The sequence below is a fragment of the Carcharodon carcharias genome, chromosome 19 (assembly GCF_017639515.1).
Source record: "Carcharodon carcharias isolate sCarCar2 chromosome 19, sCarCar2.pri, whole genome shotgun sequence".
In the NCBI taxonomy this organism is placed as follows: domain Eukaryota; kingdom Metazoa; phylum Chordata; class Chondrichthyes; order Lamniformes; family Lamnidae; genus Carcharodon; species Carcharodon carcharias.
The window spans coordinates 72,169,565-72,182,496 of NC_054485.1; the positions used below are offsets into that span (position 1 = coordinate 72,169,565).

Consider the following 12,932-nt stretch of genomic DNA (forward strand, 5'->3'; position numbering starts at 1 on the left):
ATGCCAGGTGAAGCTGAGCCGAGTCCGGATGTGCTGGATGAAGCCGAGCCGGGTGCGGATGTGCCGGGTGAAGCCGAGCCGGGCGCAGATGTGCCGGATGAAGCTGAGCCGGGTGCAGATGTGCCGGATGAAGCCGAGCCAGGTGCGGATGTGCCGGATGAAGCCGAGCCGGGTGCCGATGTGCCGCATGAAGCCGAGCCGGGTGCCGATGTGCCGGGTGAAGCCGAGCCGGGCTCAGATGTGCCGGATGAAGCTGAGCCGGGTGCAGATGTGCCGGATGAAGCCGAGCCAGGTGCGGATGTGCCGGATGAAGCCGAGCCGGGTGCCGATGTGCCGCATGAAGCCGAGCCGGGTGCCGATGTGCCGGATGAAGCCGAGCCGGGTGCTGATGTGCCGCATGAAGCCGAGCCAGGCGCAGATGTGCCGGATGAAGCCGAGCTGGGTGTGGATGTGCCGGGTGAAGCCGAGCCGGGTGCAGATGTGCCGGATGAAGCCGAGCCGGGTGCGGATGTGCTGGGTGAAGCCGAGCCAGGCGCAGATGTGCCGGATGAATCCAAGCCGGGTGTGGATGTGCCGGGCACAGATATGCCCGATGAAGCCGAGCCGGGTGCCGATATGCCAGATGAATCCGAGCCGGGTGCGGATGTGCCGGATGAAGCCGAGCCGGGCGCAGATGTGCCAGATGAAGCCGAGCCGGGTGCGGATATGCCGGGTGCGGATGTGCCGGATGAAGCTGAGCCGGGTGTGGATGTGCCAGGTGAAGCCGAGCCAGGCGCAGATGTGCTGGATGAAGCCGAGCCAGGCGCAGATGTGCCAGATGAAGCCAAGCCGGGCGCAGATGTGCCGGGTGAAGCCGAGCCGGGCGCAGATGTGCCAGGTGAAGCCGAGCCAGGCGCAGATGTGCCGGATGAAGCCGAGCCGGGCGCAGATGTGCCAGATGAAGCCGAGCCGGGTGCGGATGTGCCGGGTGAAGCCGAGCCAGGCGCAGATGTGCCAGATGAAGCCGAGCCAGGCGCAGATGTGCCAGATGAAGCCGAGCCAGGCGCAGATGTGCCAGATGAAGCCAAGCTGGGCGCAGATGTGCCGGGTGAAGCCGAGCCGGGCGCAGATGTGCCGGGTGAAGCCGAGCCAGGCGCAGATGTGCCGGGTGAAGCCGAGCCGGGTGCTGATGTGCCGGGTGAAGCCGAGCCGGGTGTGGATGTGCTGGATAGGGCCGAGCCGGGTGCAGATGTGCTGGATGAAGCAGAGCCAGGTGTGGACGTGCCGGGTGAAGCCGAGCCGGGCGCAGATGTGCCGGGTGAAGCCGAGCCGAGTGGTACCTGCAGCTGAGAGTCGAACACAAGGGAATTGTCACAGACCCGGAGGAAACAGCAAGACCCCCAAAAAAAAACCCAGGATGATTGAATCTGATTGTAAAGTGCCTCATGGCCCATGTGGGAATCTGTGCAGCTTCTGTAAAATAATAAGAGAGTGGGGAGGGAGCAGTGTCAGGCTGACCTTAACATTGGGTGATATGTCGTGTATCATTCCCAGCTTCAGGTGTCATTAAAACTGCATTTCAATGTAACAACTATTGGAAAGTCAACTTGAATAAAGGGAAATGTTTCTTTCAGTGATCCTGGTGGAAGGAGCAATAATTTACCCATCGCCCTGTCAAATTAATTTGAACCGTCCCCCATAACACCAGCTAACCTACTCGCGAGCTTCTTGGTCCGAGCTCTGTTGAGGTGCAACTCATTCATTTGAACAGGTCCCTCCTGATTCAGGAACCTGACATCCTCCTTCCTGCAGCAATTCTTCAGCTCCGTGTGAATCTGCCGTGTACTCATCTTCCTCTCCCCGCTATTGCCCGGCATGGGAAGTAATCCTGAGATTATTCCCTCATCTTTAATTTCTTGCAAATTCCTAAAGTTTTTGACGTTAGGACATCAGACCTTTTCCTTCCCCTGTTGCCGGATCCCATGGCGTTTGAGTGTTCACCTTACTGCCCCTTTAAAATGTCCTGCCCCTCAGGAACACAAAAGTAGGAGGAGTAGGCCATTCAGCCCATTGAACTTGTCCCACCATTTCTTACAATCATGGCTGACCTTGAGTTTCAACTCCACTTTTCCACACCCTCCCCATGTTCCTGATCCCCTGGGAGACCTGAAATCTGCCTATCCCAGCTTTAATCCCAGTCTGGGGGATTGACTTTGGATTTGTGGGGGAAATTGACTGTGGATTTGGGGGATTGACTGAATTTCAGGGGAATTACTCTGGATTTGTGGAGGGGAATTGACTCTGGATTTGTAGGGGGATTGACCCTGGATTTGGGGGGAATTGACTCTGGATTTGGGGGGGATTGACTCCGGATGTATATGTGGGGTTGACTCTGGATATGTGGGGGTTAACTCTGGATTTGTGGGGGATAGACTATGGATTTGTGGGGGTTGACTCTGGGCTGTGGAGGGGGTTGACGTTGGATTTGTGGGGGGGGGGGGTGGTGGGGTTGACTTTGGATTTGTGGAGGGTTGACTGGATTTGGGGGGATTGACTCTGGATTTTTGGGGTGATTGACTATTAATTTGTCGGGGATTGGCTCTGGATTTGTGGGGCAGTTGACTCTGGACTGTCAGCGGGGCTGGAGGGTGTTGACTCTTGATTTGTGGGGGGTTGACTCTAGATTGTATGGGGGTTTGACTGGATTTGGGAGATTATAATGTAGATCATTACTTAGCCAAATTAAAGTTCAATGTTGAAAGGTAAAAAATTGAGAGTTCACTGCTTATGAGCCCTTGTCTGCAGCAAAAGCTTTGCCAGGTTCATTTAGATTCCAGGAGTTGAGTTGAAACCCATGTAACTGCAGTTGCCATAGATAATTTATTTTTAAAACCTATCCACCTTTTCCAAAAAGTCAATGATTTTTGTACTTGAGGTTCTTTTCAATGAAAATTCACTATCTCTGTGTTGGATTTTTAAACTAACAGAGATAGGGCCTTAATTTGGGAGATGAGAGAAGAGAGAGAGTATTACTGCCCCTTTGGCAGATTCTTCAGACTGCTCAATAGTTCCCACTTTACCAGCTTGAGTGTTATCTTAATGCAATTTCAAAGTGGTTACTTCAGTCACAATGACCTCTCCCCAGAATGATTTCAGAAGGGGTTTGTTTATCTGATGTCTGAACGAACTTTGCTTCATGACTGGGGTGATTAGATTCTGTAATGTCCCAGCCATTAACCCCCTGAATGAGTCATCATCCATCTTGATGAGATCATGTAATTATTGTTCTAGCAGACTCTCTGTTTCCGCTGGAGTGATAATCTTATGGAAATGCAAGTATTATATCCATCCATTTCAGGAAATTGTTTTGAAGTGGTTCTTGACCTACTCAGGTGTGAAATTCCAGAGAAGGAAATGTTGTGGCGTGTCTGAATTGTATTTCACATTGGAACTTTCCAGAAACTGGTCACTGGCAATACCAGACATCAGGTGACTTGTGGCAGTCATCTTTAGTTGATGTTATTTCTTGCTTTTAAAAAGAGTCCTTTTTGAACAGTTCAGTATCTGTTTGGTCAGCTGATGAAATTACAGATTGATATCACTCATGCACAAGTCACATCATCATGAAACCTTCATCTCAAGAGGAATGAATTCCAATGAGCATTTCATTACAGACACCTAACTATTAAGAGAATTAAAACAACAAATGCACAGTCATTCACACTCTTCATCTAATTCCATCTGTTCTGTGCTACTGTGGTCTTCTTACCCAGATTACCGTAAACTGTGTTAGACTCTGGATAACACGCTCTTACTATGCTTTTCCTTTTCAGGTGGTTGGTTACAAACAAAACCTGTCTACATTTGAAAAGATTCAGCTTGCACTAGGGCTCTGAAATTGTTTTATTCCTTTGGCATGGTGGATAATTTTATCAGCAGGATTCTGGATTAGTGCCCAGCACTTCACTTTCAGTGAATTTTCCATCAGTGCTGTCCCAGTTGATGTTTAAAACTTGTTCTGTTTCATTTTGCTCACTAGTGGTTAACCCTGCATGGGTTTCACTGCTATTCCCCTTGTGATCTCCACAAGCATTTGGGGTGCTTTGGGGTAGTTTCTCAAAAGAAGTTTTGGGAATGGCCATTCCCCTAACCTTTTCCACGAACCCAGGAACACTGCTCCCCCAAGTAGATGCTCAGTTCCTTCTGTACTCCCCTGAGGCTCTTCAACTGAGTGGGGCATCACCCTAACTTATTTTGGTATATTTGGAGAAATTCCCTGGTCCCTATTTAAATCTGCAATGAAGGTGTCTACTAAAATAGATCAGCGAATTAGTTCCCACTTCTAATTATTCTCCTTGTCTGTGGATTCAAATTGCTCTGGTCGTCTGTGGATTCAAATTCCAAATGATAGCACCCAGATTTCTGTTATGGCCACATGAAGAGGGGTAAAAATTGACTCCCTGATGATATCACTCCGAAGTCTCACTGTAACCGTTTTTTTTTGTGAATTTAGAAGGATAACTCATGGCCTGTGCTTAACCATTTACATGCTGATTGCAAAGGAGCCAGTCTGGGAGGCTTTCTTGAGTTTAATACAAAAAAGGGGTTCATTTTTAATTGAGTTAAAAATCCACCCAGGTATAGATATATAAATATTTAAAAAGGTAAACCCGTGTCTCAACCTTTGCATTCCACATTCGCAAACACAAACATACCTGTGTGCAAAATTTACAAGTTAAACTCAGGTTCTTACATTCTTGGCCAAATTAAAGATCAATGTTGAAAGGTTAAAAAAAAACGAGAGCCCTTTGCTGGTATCTGTGGCTGTGGCAGAAATTTTTCATAGTGATCTTGAAGCTCCAGGAGTGGAAGCCCATATATAACTATAATTTCCAGAGACAATTTGTCTTTTTAAAACATAATCTGTCTTTTCCAGAAGTCAATCATTTTTGCACATGAAGTTCCTTTTGATGGAAATTCACTACCTCTGTGCTGGACTTTTTAAACTTTAAGATATAGGGTCTTAACTTGGGAGAGAAGAGGAGGGAGCTTTTACTCTTCATTGGCAGCTTTTCCAGACTACCCCTGTTTTAGCAGCTTCTGTGCTGTATTAAAGAGATTTCAAAAAATGTTATACTTCAGTCTCATGACCTCTCTCTCTCCTCATAATGATTTCAGAGGTGTTTACTTAGCTGATGTCTGACCAAACTGTGGTTTTTGTTTTGATTCTATAAAGTCCCAGCTATTAACCCCTGAATATCCATTAGCCATCTTGACAAGATAGGAAAAACATCTTACCATGTAACTATTGTCCTAGTAGGCTTTCTGTTTCTGATGGAGAAGTAGCCTTAGAGAAATGCAAATATGAAGTCCAAAACCGTTTTCAGTAAATCATTATGAAGTAGTTCTTGACATCAGCAGGTGTGAAATTGCATGATGATATCTGGGCATGTCTGAATTGTAATTCACATTGGAACTTTCCAGAAAACTTGCCAACTTGCAACACCAGATGTCAGTCGATTTGTGTAGGCCACCTTAATTCAATATCTAACCTTGCTTTTAGAAGTCCTTTTTAAACGATTCAATATGTTTGATCAGCTGATGCAATTATAGATTGATATAATTCATGCACAAGTCACATCATTGTGTCAGTGCATATGTGTGTTTTTGCTTGATTATGGGAATGATTGTTGGGATTTTGCTGTGTGTGTCTATGTTTGTTGATTGAGCAGCAATTGGAATTTTCTGGTCTTTGGAGGTTTCAGAATAGAGTTGAGGCTGTAGTTCTGTTAAGTGTGTTTGTTTGGTGGAGTGTGTCATTGAGAAACTGGGATAATGTTACATGTGTGACCTAATTTCAGTTAGATGGGAGTTGGGATCTTGTTACGTGTATTTGTGTGGTTTCAAATGGGGGCAGAAACTACAATTACATAATAATTTGAAGGAAGTTTTAGTAAGGTTTATCTTGTCTATTTTTGGATGTGGATAAAAACCTATTTCATTCATTAGGTAACAGATACTTATTACAAAATATTAATTTTTCTAAGTTTCCATATTGTTATTCAATATTTCTTTTGCAAAAATATACTTTATTCATAAATCTTCAACAACATTTCGAACCATTTCAAAATCACCATTACAAAAATACAATCAGGTTCAACTTTTACAACATGAATCACAAGGTGTATCAGTACAAACAATGAATATTACAGTCATTGGCAGACATTCATTTTGAGCTGTACAGCCTGAGGGGCTCTTTAAAATTCCCAGCCCTTCTGTGCACTATGGTAGAAAGGTCTTAGGCAGCGACCCTTCTCTATTGCGCCTTTGTGGCGGCTGCCCCAAGCTTTAGTGTGTCCCTCACACGTAGTCCTGGACTTTGGACTGTACCAGTCTGCAACACTCGGTAGGGGACAACTCTTTATGCTGGAAGACCAACAAGTTACGGGCAGACCAAAGAGCGTCTTTTACCGAGTTGACGATCCTCCAGCTGCAGTTGATGTTTGTCTCGGTGTGTGTCCCTGGGAAAAGCCCATAGAGCACAGAGTCCTGTGTCACAGAACTGCTCGGGACGAACCTCGACAGAAACCACTGCTTCTCTCTATAGACTTTCTTTGCAAAGGCACAATCTACAAGGAGGTGAACAACGGTCTCTTCGCCACCACAGCCACCTCGAGGGCAACATGCAGAGGGGGTGAGACTCCTGGCGTGTAGGAAGGATCTGACAGGGAGGGCCTTTCTCACCACCAGCCAAGCTACGTCTTGGTGCTTGTTGGAAAGTTCTGGCACTGAGGCATTCTGCCAAATGACTTTGTCAGTCTGCTCAGGGAACCATCCCACAGGATCCACCCTCTCCTTTTCCCTCAGGGCCTTTAAGACGTTATGTGCCGACCACTGCCTGATGGACTTGTGGTCAACGGTGTTTCTCTGCATAAATTTTCCCATGAGGGACAGGTGGTATGGCACGGTCCAACTACTTGGAGCATTCTGCAGCAGCGTGGCCAGACCCATCCTTCGTAACACTGGAGACAGGTAGAACCTCAGCATGTAGACACTTAGCGTTTGCATACCGAGGGTCTACGCACCGCTTGATGCAGCCACATACAAAGGTGGCCATCAGTATGAGGGCGATGTTGGGCACGTTTTTTCCCCCTTTATCTAGAGGCTTGTACATCGTGTCCCTGCGGACACGATCCATTTTCGACCTCCAGATAAAGCGGAAGATGGCTCGGGTCATCGCCACCACACAGGAGTGTGGAATGGGCCAGACCTGCGCCACGTACAGCAACAGCGAGAGTGCCTCACACCTGATGACCAGGTTCTTACCCGCAATGGAGAGGGAGCGTCGCTCCCACATGCCCAGTTTCCTTTTCACCATAGACACTCGCTCCTTCCAGTTTCTAACACATACCCTGGTTCCTCCGAACCATATCCCCAGCACCTTCAGGCCGTCAGTCCTGACAGTGAAGGGGGACAAAGGATCAGTCAGCCCAGTTCCCAAAGAACATGGCCTCGCTCTTCCCACGATTTACCTTGGCTCCCGAGGCCAGTTCAAACTGGTCGCAGATGTGGACCAGTCTGCGCACCGACAGCGGATCCGAGCAGAAGACAGCGACATCGTCCATGTACAGGGAGGCTTTGACCTGAGTGCCTCCACTGCCTGGGATCATCACTCCTCTTATGCCCGGATCCTTCCTGATGGACTCAGCAAAGGGTTTTATGCAACACACAAACAGGACAGGGGAGAGAGGGCAGCACTGCTTGACTCTAGATTTAATAGGAAAGCTATCTGATTCCCACCCATTGATAGAGACTGCACTACTGATGTTAGTGTAGAGCATTTGGATCGAATTGTGAATTCCCTCCCCAAACCCCATTTTGGAGAGCACATCCACCATGTAGGTGTGCGATATTCTGTCAAAGGCCTTCTCCTGATCCAGGCTGATGAGGCAGGTATCCACACCCCTGTCCTGTACATAGGCAATCGTATCTCTGAGCAGTGCTAGGCTGTCAGAGATCTTCCTGCCTGGCACAGTGCAGGTCTGGTCAGGGTGGATCACCAATTCCAGAGCGTATTTGACCCGATTGGCGATGACCTTGGACAGAATCTTATAGTCCACATTCAACAGTGAAATGGGTTGCCAATTTCTAATTTCCTCCCTTCCCCCCTTGTGCTTGTAGATGAGGGTGATAATGCCTTTCCTCATGGATTCTGACATACTGCCGGCCAGCAGCATACTCTCATACACTTCTAGCAGGTCCGGGCCGATCCAGTCCCACAGAGCCGAATACAACTTTGCCGGCAAGCCGTCGCTTCCAGGAGTTTTACTCTTCTTGAAGGACTCAAGGGCCTCAGTCAGTTCGTCAGGAGTTAGCGCTTTGTTCAGGCTCTCCCGTGTACTGTCGTTTAAGACCTCCATGATAGAGGACAGGAAGGACTGGGAGGCCGTGCTGTCTGTGGGCTTCACGTCATACAATCCGGCATAAAAGGATTTGCTGATCCTCAAAATGTCGGACTGTGATGACTTTACTGAGCCTTCTTCTTCCTTCAGGCTGCTGATCACAGAGCTCTCTCTGTGTACCTTTTGGAAGAAGAAACGTGAGCACGTCTCGTCCTGCTCCGCGGAGCGGACTCTGGAACGGAAGATGATCTTGGAGGCCTCCAAGGCAAAGAGCGAGGCATGCTGGCTCTTCACCTCTTGGAGTTCCTCCTTGACATCGACCCTCATCGACTGCAGCCGGAGCAGATTCTGCATGTTTTTCTGGAGTTGGGACATTTCCCTTTGTTCCTTTCTGGCTTTCTGGGTGCCTTTGAGGATGAAAAACCTCTTGATGTTTCCCTTGATCGCTTTCCACCAGTGTGTCAGTGACTCAAAGTGGGGTTTCACGGTTCTCCAACCTTTGTAATCCCTCTTGAGCTCCTCAATGTTTTCTGGAGTCAGCAATGGCAAGTTTAGCTTCCATGCCCCCCTGCCCACCCTCTGGTCTTCCTCTAAGTGACAGTGGTCAGAGAAGTGGTCAGACAGTAGGAGGCAGTGGTCAGAGAAGAACACCGGTTTGACGTCGGCGGATCTGACTGCGAATGCACGGGACACAAACAGGAAATCTATCCTGGAACGGATGGACCCATCAGGCTGCGACCAGGTGTATCTAGGCTGCGCACTGTCTGCAGGGTTGCTGAAGACGTCATGCAGCTTGGCATCCTTTACTGTTTACATCAGGGATCTGGACGTAGCGTCCAATCTGCTTTCGGCCCTGCCGGATTGTCCAGCCGCAACGATGATGCAGTTGAAGTCACCGCCCAGAATGACCTGCCTGGAGGTCGCCAGCAGCAGTGGGAGTTGCTGAAAAACCTCCAGCCACTCAGCCCCTTGTGATTGTTATTCAATATTTTTAACTTAAACCATTTGGTGACGTTTTAGCTAAATTTGAAATCCACTGACGTTCGTTCCTCATCCTTGGCAATGTAGACCATTTTTTATTTGTTTCTAAACCTATAGTTTCCAAAGAGTCCAGTCCATGTTCCGTAAAATGTTTGTTGATCGTTTTTTTTTGTGGTTTTAATTTCACTAAGATGACCTGTGAGTCTAGTTCTTAAAGTGTTTTCTGTTTCACCAATGTATAGAATTTTGCATCATTTTGCATAGACTGCATTTTGTTGCTGACACGTTACTCTGTGATTTATAAGGGCAGTCTTTCCTCTGTTGGAAATTTGTCTTGTTTTAGGGACTTTTAAGTGCTTGCATGTTAAACAGCCTTTACTCCCACAATGTGGGCGGGGTGGTGCTCTGGGTCTTGCTTCAAATCAAAACATCTTTTTAATCCTTGTTTCTTTGAAAGGCTGTTTTTATGTTATAATAGCTTAATGAGGCTATTCCTTCCTTTAATTTTTCAGCACTATTTTTAATCATTCTATTTATGTGTTGGGTCTTATTGCAATATCTTGCAAAAAGTGGTATTTTGGGGCCTAATTTATTTAATCTTGGATGGTTGTCTAATCTACTCCAAAATTGGATTTAATGTGGCTGAGGAACCTTTTTGTGTCTCCTCTTAATTTGAATGCAGCGAATATGGTATTAACCACAAGGTCACAATCTGTCTTTTTTGTGCAAATGTGGTGAAATCGCATCAGTTGTGATTTAATTAATCCATGGAAAGTATGTTTAGAATGGTGGCTTTGGAAATGCCAAGGTGTATGTGTATCTGTTGTTTTAAAGATAACTTTTGTTGCTGATTTGTGTTTGTTACCTTCTTGTTCCAGTTTGAACACATGTGGTGTCTGGGGAAACCAACTTTTTCTTTATTGGTTGTGACTTTGATCTTTATAGAGGGATGGTGATTATTCAGAATCTGTACAAAACCCTCAAATTCTGACTCGGTATGGGATCAAACTCCCCATATGTCATCCAGAAATCCATAATAACGTCATGGTTTCTTGGGACATTTTTAAAAACACTTTCTTCCCATTCTGCCATACTGATGTAGAACAGTGCAATTTTTTTTACCCTTCACTCTACCCTTGATTCGAAGATAATATTCCTTATTGAATTCAAAATCACTATTAGTTAATCCCAGATGTAATCATTGGATTGTTGCTTCATCCAGTCTATCCAGTTATGAGAATTTCTTGAAGATGTTTTAGCTGGACAGAATAGCTCTATCAATCTCTACATTAGTGTTCAAACTCTCCATATCCGTTGTGAAGAATATGTCATCGGGTGGGCTATGGTCAGTGAATACCTTTATCCATCTCTATATTATTGCATAAACTCTCCATATTGACTGTGAAGATTATGTTATGAGGGGTTATGCTCAGTGAATTAACTATTTCTATGTAATGATATGTAGCTTTAATATAACTCAGGTGTTTTTGAGCCAAGGGATTTAAAAATGAATCAGTGTATTCTGCTATTTTTTTATGGTTCACTACCACAATCTGAAACAGTAGATCGACTTGGAGGTATTCTTCCTGGTATTATCCATGTGTCTGGGTGTTTACGTACTTTCGGAAGTATGTAAAATTTCCCAGGTTGTGGCTGCTCTCCCCTTAGGTATCCCATCAGTTTCTAATTGATGGATTTGGAACCCTTACATTGTGGCAGTATGTCCGTAACTTCTTTTTGTGTCTCTTGATATATGGGTTTAGTTAACATGGTGCAGTAATCAGTACTGTTCAGTTGCCTGTAAGCTTCAAAAAGGTATTGCTGCTGATCCCTTATAACAATGATTGTTGGGATTGTATGTCTATGTTTGTTGATCGAGCAGCAATTGGGATTTTCTGTTGAGGCTTTGTGCTAAGTGTTCTTGTTGTCTTTTGGTTCCCAGGTGTTGGTAATAACCACACTTTAAGCTTGGAAAGGTCAGAACTCTTTATCTTTAACTTTTCATGCTGCCTTGTACAAAAGAAGGGCCAGTTTGAACTGCTTCTGTTGCATATTACATCAGTTATTAGTACAGCTTAAAATGTGGCTTCGTGGAACACTTACACATAACAATTAGTTCCTAGCTAATTTATTCCTAGCTCCTTACAGATATTTACAGACAATACAACAATATATAACATTTTGTCAGCCGATTTTATATTAATTCTGAAATCAAAACAGAAGATGCTGTAAAAACTCAGCAGGTCTCACAGCATCTGTGGAGAGAAAAACAAAGTTAACATTTAAAGTTGATATGACTCGTCTTCAGAGCTAAAGAGAAGTAGAAATGTGATGGAATTTATACTGTTTAAGGGGGTGGAGTAGGTGAAGCTGGATAGAAGATCAGTGATAGGTGGGGACTGAGGAGAGATTGACAAAGATGTCATGGGTACAAGACAAAGGGAGTGTTAATGGTAGTGATAAGGGCTGAAGAACATAAAGGTAAGAAAGCAGCGGATGTGAATAGCAGAACAAGGGTCAGCACTCTGTGAAAGAACAACAAAGGATAAGTGACAGATGGCCCTTTTGGGGGTGAGTGGTGGGAGCATGGGGGGTGTGTTTGGGGGGAAAGGATAGAAAAAGGGATAAAACAATGAATAAAAGTAAAAATAAGTAAATAAAAAATAAAAATGAATTTTTAAAAGGGGTGAAGATAGAGGAGAGTTCATGGTCTGACGTTGAACACAAGCTACTATCAACACCTTCTTTAGTCTTCGCCACTACCATTAATACTCCCTTTGTCTTGTGCCATGACACCTTTGTTAATCTGTCCTTAGTCCCCACCAATCGGTGACCTTCTATCCAGCTTCATCCCCTTAAACAGTATAAATTCCATCAAATTTCTACTTCTCTTTGGCTCTGAAGAAGAGGTATACGGACTCGAAACATTAACGCTGATTCTTTCTCCACAGGTGCTGTCAGACCTGCTCAGTTTTTCCATCATTTTCTGTTTTTATTTCAGATCCAGCATCTGAAGTATTTTGCTTATGTAACAAATTTGTGGTGGCTTTTAGTTCCCTAATTACTTGTTTTCCTCTTCTCGTGAGGTTTTGTTTATCCTTCCTCTGGGGGAATCCTCCCTACTTCTAACTGAGTTGCTTTGATTAAATCAAATATTTTTCAGTTTATTTTAAATTTTGGTGGAATCCAATCTGATTTGCGTGTGAAGGGTAGCCTATCTGAATAGGAGTCACTGAAAAAGTCTGTAAGTTTAATTTTTCTAAGTTTGTTTGAATTTGTATATTGTGCTGTTTTATGACTGGAATACAAGTTAAACCTATGTTTAGGACTTTTTCTTTTAATATTGTGGGGTTTTGGCAATGTTAATAATTGTTTTCTTTGGAGTTAGGGGCTCCTTTTCTAGGGTTTGGCTTCCTTTTGGGGGGAGGTGGTGGCATAGTGGTATTCTCACTGTTCTAGTGTTCCAGAGGTAATGCTCTGAGGACCTGGGTTCAAGTGCCACCACAGCAAATTCAAGAAAAATAAGAAATTAAAAGTCTGATGATAACCATTAAACCATTGCTGATTGTC

At 45.1% G+C, this 12,932-nt stretch overlaps 1 protein-coding gene across 1 annotated transcript; it reads left to right on the forward strand.

The window, feature by feature from the left end:
- LOC121291226 (glutamine-rich protein 2-like) lies at positions 1-1,329 on the forward strand. The gene has a single exon (XM_041212306.1). The coding sequence runs from the start codon at positions 1-3 to the stop codon at positions 1,327-1,329; it is 1,329 nt and encodes a 442-aa protein (XP_041068240.1).
- The last annotated feature ends 11,603 nt before the right edge of the window (positions 1,330-12,932 follow it).

What these genes read in the sequence shown, in the direction of transcription:
- LOC121291226 (XM_041212306.1), top strand. Translation starts at nt 1, where the DNA reads ATGCCAGGTGAAGCTGAGCCGAGTCCGGATGTGCTGGATGAAGCCGAG.